At 47.2% G+C, this 8,926-nt stretch overlaps 1 protein-coding gene across 1 annotated transcript in view; it reads right to left on the bottom strand.

Moving 5' to 3' along the window:
- Positions 1–1,651: 1,651 nt before the first annotated feature.
- LOC145405784 (roundabout homolog 2-like) overlaps positions 1,652–8,926 on the bottom strand; it is a 288,900-nt gene continuing 281,625 nt past the window's right edge. The window contains exons 14-18 of the mRNA XM_080277020.1: positions 6,386–6,708; positions 5,244–5,397; positions 4,437–4,672; positions 3,991–4,098; positions 1,652–2,401 (exon numbers count right to left, since the gene is read on the bottom strand). Of these exons, the coding sequence (XP_080133146.1) occupies positions 1,652–2,401; positions 3,991–4,098; positions 4,437–4,672; positions 5,244–5,397; positions 6,386–6,708 (1,571 nt within the window). The remainder of the gene's footprint in view (positions 2,402–3,990; positions 4,099–4,436; positions 4,673–5,243; positions 5,398–6,385; positions 6,709–8,926) is intronic.

Raw genomic sequence — 8,926 nt, 5'->3', positions numbered from 1 at the left:
AAATAAAAATAAATAAATAAATAAACGAGTATTCAAAAATCACATGACACTTTTGAATGATTCTAACTAACAGGGTCTCAGGGCTTCCTCTTGGCGTTTAGAATCACGAACACACTCAGAATCAATTTCCCCGTCGTAACCATCGCCATCATCATCATCGTCACAATCATCATCATCATCATCATCAGTCTGGCCTCATGTCCCACCAAAGGTCCCGTTCATACCAAATCTTTGCTGGCGCGGGTGGGAGTTCTGAATCACTGTAATCAATAATAATTCTCGCTCGCCCGCACCGCTCGCATCCAGTGCGGCCAACTGTGTGATTTCAGTGACGTGAAACTCTGACCGCACCAGCCCGCACCAGCAAGTATTTGGTGTGGACGCACCAATGGACTGCGCAGAGGATTTGTCTTTCGCAGGATGATTAACCGAAGTGGAAATTTTCTGCCCTTTCTCTCTCTCTCTCTCTCTTTTCCCCGTTCTTCATATAAAAAAAAATATCCCTCTTACTACAGGGAAATGATCGTAAGTTCGTCTGTGAATTCTTATCCCAGGACAGCCCGCGACAGCCACCACAGTTCATTGTTTGAGCATCGTGAACAGACAGAGGGAGAGAACACTTAACATGCCTACAACGTGGCAGGAAGAAAAAACATCTTTGCCTTTCGTTAATATTAACTAACGTGAGCAGTAGTCGGGTTGGTTGGCTTACGAATGGGCTCCTATAGTTCGTTCACCTTAACTTGGCATGAGAGTTTTTCCATCTTTTCTTCACTACCACATTTCCAGAAGAAGACAATACTACGGCTCTTTCCATGACGCTTCTTTGTGACTAGCACCGTATTCTAGTGTTAATATCATGCCTGAATAAGCCAGTACCACGGCTCTCCATCCTTTCCATAGCACTTCTTCATGACTAGCACCACATTCAAGTGCTAATCTTTTGTTACAGTTCAACGGCAGAATAAGACAATGCTACAGCTCTCCATTTCTTTCCACAGCACTTCTTCATGACTAGCACCATATTCTAATCTCTTGTCACATACAGCTCAGCATCCATGACGGAGAGACGGCAAGCTTAGGCCAAGTTAAAGTGGACAGCGTATAGTAACATAATGTAATGTAACGTTGTCTCGTGTTATCCGGTGAACCCGCAGCACAAAGAGATCTATGTACACACCCTGTTTCCTCCTCTTGCATAGCGGCCGGCTGGTCCCTCCCCTGCCTGCCTCCCCTCCCACACCCTCCCCTCCCCTACCCCCGAGGACTGGGGATTTAATCACAATCACTGGGACATATGTTTAGAGCTGAGATCGCGAAGGGGGAGACAAACCCCCATTTTTGTCTTTATTGAAGCACTTGGCAGCAAATATAATAAGATTGGCTCTTCCGTCTTGCTGCTGACTGCATTATATCCCTGTGTGACCTTGAAGGGAAACAAGGCTCAGGCTGAATCGACCTGGGTTTGCCTGTACAGGGTTAAGCACTTCATACCCTCAACGATGTTTTAAATTGGACATATAAATTAGGGTCTTGCCTAACCCTTCGCATACTCAGTTTTAATAATATGACCAACTGTCTGCGGCCACACCACATCACTACCACACCACACCACACAACAACCCCGCCCCCACATCACCACACCTGGGCTTTATAATTTTGTCTGCTTGTCACACGTGCCATAAAACGATGCGTCTGTGTCCTCGCAAGAGCCGCAGGACACGGCATCGCTGGGCACACCTTCAACAGCGCTCGAGTCTGGCGAGGTTCCTTTTTCCCCAGCTCTGGAGCCACCACCTGTCTCAGCACCTGCAGACCGCGTTGATCCACCGTAAACACTGGCATTGTCGCGGCTGCACCAGTACTCCCCATCAGAGCGGATGGACCCACCACCGGCGTACACTGGCGTCTGGTCAGTACGCATCAGCACATCACCTTCCAGGGACACCTGCCTCCGTGGCCCCCCTGGGTGGCTGTCCTCTCCCCCTGGGGACCCTGGTGGGGACGTCCACCCATAAAAGTTTGGGCGGTAGTGGCGATGTGGCAGCTGGGCTGAGTCCAGCGGAGACACACGGACTGGGTCGTGGCAGCAGGGGCGGGACAGTGAATGTAGTGACCCACCCGTTGACCGCCCTGTCCGCCCGTGACCACATCTGCTGGAGCGACCACTACTACGACGGCAGGACGACCCCGACGAGTTGTGAGAGCCACAGGTGCCGCAGCGTGTGTGATGGTGTGCGTGGGAGCAGGAGTGCGGGCAGGCGTGGGCACAACACTCCCTGGGCACCACCTCAGTCAGACCCTCGATGCTCTGGTAGGTGTTGGTGGACCCGCCGTACTGCGACCCAGCCAGGGGACGCGGCGACGCCACTCGGGTTGATGAGTAGCAGGCATATGGCAGCTGGCAGGGGTTGGTGGTTAGTCGTTAGTGGGTGCAAAAGTACACTTAAGTGCTAAAAAAAAATGGCAGGATGGCACTTAGATGTTAATAATTACTACAGCGTCACATCCTCCTTCCAAACACTACAATTCTACAGGCCTCTCTAAAGTCACTACGATTTTTAAGTGCTGACTGTCACTACTTGGCTGAGGCTACGATCTTTATCACTAAAAATACTTCATTATCTCTACAATATACCTTCTTACCTTTAGATGTACCTCCATATCTTCAGACCTACATTCTTATCTCTACTGAATATCTCCTTATATCTACAAAACACCTTATCTCTTAAAATACCTCCTTATCACTACGTCACTCGCCTCTCTCTCTCTCTCTCTCTCTCTCTCAAACTTCCTCCAATATTCTTCCAGGTCTCCATCATCTCCAAGAAGCTCACACTCTCACCTTTTTTCTTTACTACCAACTTTCTCGCCACATTATACCTCCCACTCTCCACCCCGCCACTGCTCTCTCTCTCTCTCTCTCTCTCTCTCTCTCTCTCTCTCTCTCTCTCCATTATTCATTTTCCTTCTTCCCGCTGTCGTTTTCTTCCTCTCCTCCATCCTTGTTCTTCCTTCCTTTCCTCTCTCTCTCTACTTAATTCTTCTTGCGTCACTCCCCTCCTTATTCACTTCCTCTCTCATCTATTCTTTCGCCTTCTCTCCCCTGTCTAATCTCTCCTCCCCTCTCTCTCCTCCCTTATTCTCCTCTCTCTTCTTTTATTCTCCTCCCTCCTTCCATTTTCAGTCCACGTTTTCAGTACCATGGAGGGGAAACTATTATTAAAATTGATTATTTGGCAATTTTTTCCTATCTCTCTCTCCAGTTTCTGTTTCCACCTCCTCCCTCCCTTCCTTCCTCCCTCACCTAACTGACTCTCAATTTTCTCTTCCCTCTCTCTCTTTCTCTCTCACTGTCTCTTTTTCTCTTTGTTTCTCTCACTTAACTGACTCTCAATTACTTCCCACCGCTTTCTCGGACGCAGTTTTCTTTCACCTCTCTCTCTCTCTCTCAATTACTTTCCATTGCTTTCTCAGGTTCAATTTTCTTTCTTTTTTCTTCTCTCCCCTCTCCTCTCTCGCTCTCTCTCTCTCTCTCTCTCTCTCATTCTACCTTCCCTCCCTATTGTCCCCTTCACTTTTTGCTTTGATTTTTTCGTCCCCTTTATTCGCTTTCCTCCTGCTCTCTCTCTCTCTCTCTCTCTCTCTCTCTCTCTCTCGTTTCTCTCCAGTCCTAAGTCTTTCCTTTTTTTTCCCCCCCCTCTCTCTCTCTCTCCAATTTCTCCAACCTCCTTCCCTTGTACTCTCTCTCTCTCTCTCTCTCTCTCTCTCTCTCTCTTCTCACGCCTCTCTTCATCTTCCCTTCTCTTAATTTGGCTTTCATCTCCCCTTCTCACCTCCTCCTCTCGGCTTTTGTACTAATCCTACTCTCCCTCTTAGTCTCTCATATAATTAATTTTCTTATATCCTCTCATTAAATGTACTTTGCTCTACGTATCCTTGTGATTAATGCTCTCTCTCTCTCTCTCTCTCTCTCTCTCTCTCTCTCACCTCCTCCAGCGTGTTGGTTCGCGAGAGGTCCCTGTGCCTGTGGGAGCCGGAGGGCGGGGGGTGAGGGGGCGGGGGCGGCACCAGGTCACGCAGGGTCAACGCCACGCCCTGTCAGAGGTCAAGGTCGAAGGTCAAGGTCAGATAACAAGTGGGACTCAGACTGCATGAAACATTAAACATCTAAATACAGCATAAGTTTTGTATTCTGTATTTAAGGCCACTACAGCATTACAGTGTTTCAATGATTTCTGTATTTCAGGATATTCAGGGAGTACACAGCATTTCAGAGGGTACAGATCTGGCGACAACACTATATATGATTTCCCTGTCTATCCATCTCTCTGTCTATCCATATATCAATTAATCTATCTATTTATCTGTCTGTCTGTCTCAATCCATCATCAAATTATCTACCTATCTATCTGTTTATCTGTCTATCTCCTCACCTTATGCAGCAGGTGGGGTTGAGAGGTGAAGGGATTGACACTGTAAGGTGATGCAATGGGATGGCCCTGACGAGACAGCTGGTGACCACTTAGCGTGCTGCTCATGGCCGTGCGACCGGGAGCAGTGCCACGACCCGCCACGCCCACACTGCTAAACGACAAGCTGGACGACCCGAGAAGAGGCGGCGCAGAGGTCTCGATGAAGAAGGGTCGTTTGGATTCAGTCATTGATTTATCTGGAATGAGAGAAATTGAAGTTGGGTGATGAAGATGATGATTGATGATGATGATGATGATGATGATGATGATGATGATGCCGGGATATCGATGGAGAGGCGGCATATGGATTCAACCAATTTATTTTTCTGCAAGGGAAAAAAATGATGATCGTAAAGGATTCGATGGTAAGGATGTTGATATTAACGATGATGATGATGACGATGATGATGATGATTGATGATGATGATGATGATGATGACGACGTCCCCTTGTGCCTATGCTTCACTCCTACCTCAGCAACGCTTGGAAATGTGTCCATATCTATCATTAATAGTCAAGATCAGATCCCCTCAGCATATGATACTAGAATAAGGACCTATGTATTTTCAGCCATTGGTTTTAAAGAATTGATTAGACCGAGAATTTTCAAAGTTTCTACATAAAAAATTCGTCTTTCTCAGCTGTCCATTGAGGAGGAGGAAAATTATCACCCAATTAAACTTTCAGCTTTCAAAAAATCAGTCAGCTGCTGTTTTTTTACTTAGCTACGTAACTTCCTCCACATCAGTTTGAAAGATGTGTTCGTACCTTCGTTGTCTGTGTTGTTGAGGAGGTCCTTTGACAGCCTGGCGTGCAGCTGCTCCTGTTGCTGTTGTTGCTGCTGCTGGAGGAGGTGGTGGCTGTGGGAGGCGGCCTTCAGCAGCGGCACACACTGCGGCACGGACACAAACTTCTCACACACCTGTATGTGCGGCGGCAGGGGTGGGGTGAGGGAGAGGGCGTGAGTAGGGAAGCAGCAGAGGGGGTGAGAAAGGAAGGGAGAAGGAATGAGCAGGGAATGGAGAGGCCACATCCGATGAACGGGGGAGGGGAACACGACAGTGGAGAGGGGTGGAACTCGATAAAGGGGGAGGGGGGCAGATTCGATAAAGGGGGAGGGGACAGATCTGATAGAGGGGGAGGGGACAGGTTCGATGAAGGCGGAGGGAGAGACACGACTAATACATGGAGGGGGGGAGAGAAGGGGGCAATATCATGGAAAGATGTAGGGAGGAGGGAGATAGGGTAAAAACAGGGGAGGGGGTTGGAGGAACATTACGTGCAGATAGACAGGGATGGGGGCACTAGGCTTGGGAAAATCATGAACCGTCGCAGGCTATGTAAGTAATGGGCTGTGACTAAGAGTTATATTTTCCTTGTGTCAGGAGTCTATCCAGCACCTCGCCTTTACTAGAGTATTACTGCAAATGATACGTTGATATTCTCGTGTGCATTATTCGTGTAATCTATGTCGGGACTAAAAAGATATGATATTTATAAGAGATATAAGAAAGAGGGACTGCTCAGGTGGGATATTCAAGATAAATCGCTGAGAAAGAGGTAGTAGAAACCTTCCTGACCTGAAAACCACACACACACTTTTTCATATACTCACTTTCACACATCGCCACCACTCCCAGTCACGTACTTTTTCCTGTTAATATACAATCACCCCACCACTCATTTCCATACCTCATATTCACCCACCACCACCCACATTATTTTTCCTGCTAATATAAACATTTCTACTCATCAACATACCTCCACACCTCACCACTCACCTCGACACCTCACCACTCACTTGCCAATCTCACCACTCACTTGCACACCTCACCACTCACTTCCACAAATCACCACCCACTTCCACACCTCACCACTCCCACACTTCACCCCCACCCTCTTCCACCCACCTTATTTTTCCGGTTATTACACGCTGCCAGGACCGAGGCGGAAGCATACGCCTCGGCTGAACTGATCTCGCCGTCACCCTTCTTGCCGGACGTGAAAGTACCGAGGGAGTCAATCTCGGCGTACTCAGGGGCGAGGGAGGCTAACAGGTCCCTCCCACTCCCACTGCCGTTGCTCCCCCCTCCGCTGCTGCTCCCTCCCCCTCCCCCGCCCTTCCCCATCTTCCCCTCCGGCTTCTCCCCATCAGAGGGCTTCCATCCAGACTCCGGCCAGAGGTTCTCCCCGCCGTAGAAGTTGGCCAGGTTGCTGGTTTTGGTAACTGAGCCTGTGGAAAGAAGAGAAATGGGAGACATGGGGAGTTAGACTGGCATGGGGTAGGATGGGCAACGTCTAGGTAGTTTATCATCCTGGCAAAATCTGATGCTCTAAAATTCGACATAAAATGGCTGATCGACTCATTCACCTGACAGGTAGATAAAGAGATTGACGGATTTAATACTGAGACTAATAAAAAGACTGACTGATAAAGACGCAGACACAGCCTATAAAGAGCTATAGAGAAGTGGAGTTGTTTGAGTTGGGTCGATTAAAGTCTCTCTGTGCATCTGTCTATATGAGAGAGAGAGAGAGAGAGAGAGAGAGAGAGAGACGTCTTGGCAAGGTGGAATCTGCCATGTGTGAAGCTTCTGAGAATATTATGCATACCAAGGGGAATAATTAAGATAACGAAAAGACCGAGAAGTGGAGAGAAAGAGTGAAATAATTTGAGTGAACTTTATCTCATCGTTATCTCTTATCCTTTCATCTCTATCTCTCATCCTCTCATCTCTATCTCTTATCCTCTCATCTCCGTCTTACCCTCTCATCTCTATAATTCATCATCTCATCTTTACCTCTTATCCTCTCATCTCTGTCTCTTATCCAGTCATGCTGATTAAAAGAAAGGGCAACACAATATTCATTCAATATCATCATCATCACCCTCACCCTCTGTCCTCCTTAAAAATGGGGTAAGGCAGAACAAGGAAGTAGGGAAAGAGGAAATACAAGGTGAGAGAATTATCAGCAGCATGCCCAGTGAAATGGCACACTGTCCTTCGCCTAATATTCAAACCTACACAATCCCGGCAGCCATCTCGCAGTCCAAACCAAATGCATAATTCTTAATGCATATTTTTTTCCTTCATAGATGCATTTCACATACACCTGTCAGAGGGAGTTAACAGGCTGACTATCAATTAAATAAATAAATAAATAAGGGCTGGGGATGTCAAAATCATGTCACGCCGTTTTTAATTCGGTATCCACATGCATACTAATTCCCTTATTCCCTTATACCAGCCTCATCTTTATTTGGGGGAATCACATCTTTATTAATAGGCTACTGGAACCATTGACCCTCTCACGGTCGGGTCAACTCTAGTAATTACATCCAGCCAAAGCCATACGATATATCTAACCATAAGTGGGTCACAGGAGTCTCGGTTTTAATATTTTACCCTCTAATGATCGAAATAGAACTCGGGTGTTTTTCCCCCCAGCTAACACAAAGCCACTTCTTCAGCTAAAAGATACCAATAACATTCTGAGATTCAATTCACAAAGCAACTGCTGATCAATAACGTATCAATAACGAGTCAAGAGCCACTCAAAAACGTCCACTCCTCTCACAGACCACAACAAAAAAAATGAAAGAAAATAAAAAGAGGACTCCGTTTCGCCGGCAGCTGTTCCTTTGCAAATTGCCTTTTTTCTTATTTAAATAAAGTAATTACTGGGAATTAAACGCATGGGAGAGCATTTTCATAGAGTTAATAATGACACGTCTCTCTGGAGGGAAAGGAGAGAGAGAGGAGGAGAGAGAAGGGAGGAGGGAGGGTTGGGAGGGAGTAAGGGGTGAAGAGGGAGAAGAGGAGGAAGGAGGGATGGAAGAGGAGAGGATGAGGGATGATTGAAACTGAAGGGTGGACATTGAGGATTGAGAGAGAAAGAGGAATGAAGAGAGAGTGAGGAAAAGAGAGGAAGAAGGAGAATGAGAGAAAGGGAGAGGGATGATGAAGGAGAAGGAAGATGATAAAAGGGAGAGCTTAGGAAAGATGAGGAAGGGAAGGGAAGATGAAGAAAGAGAGGTGAGTAAAAAATGATGAAGACGGGAGAAGAGAAGGTGAAGAAGAGAGTGAAAGGGGTAGGGAGGATGGGACAGAAAGGTGAAGGAAGAGAAGGAAGGATGAAGATGGGAAGGAAGGGGAAGTGAGAAAGAGAGGAGGGGGTATGGGTATGAAGATAAAGAATGGAGAAAGAGATGGGAAGGTGACGATACGATGATTAAAAAGAAAATGATGGTTTGGTGAAAAGGGGATGGTGGGGAGGGTAAGGGACGTGGGGGAGAAATGAATGGGTGAGAGGGGAGGGAAATGCTACCGTCTTTCCCTCCTTCTCTCCCTCTCTCTCTCTCTCTCCCTCCCTCTCTTTCAAATGACTGGCCAGAAAGAGAAAGTCAAAGGCGGTCGCTCATCCGTGCTCCTCTCTCTCTCTCTCTCTCT

This window comes from Coenobita brevimanus, chromosome 68, assembly GCF_032717465.1.
Source record: "Coenobita brevimanus isolate Jiangsu-jjx chromosome 68, ASM3271746v2, whole genome shotgun sequence".
Lineage (NCBI taxonomy): Eukaryota > Metazoa > Arthropoda > Malacostraca > Decapoda > Coenobitidae > Coenobita > Coenobita brevimanus.
The sequence above is the reverse complement of the archived record's forward strand: the minus strand, read 5'-3'. Positions and strand labels throughout refer to the sequence as shown.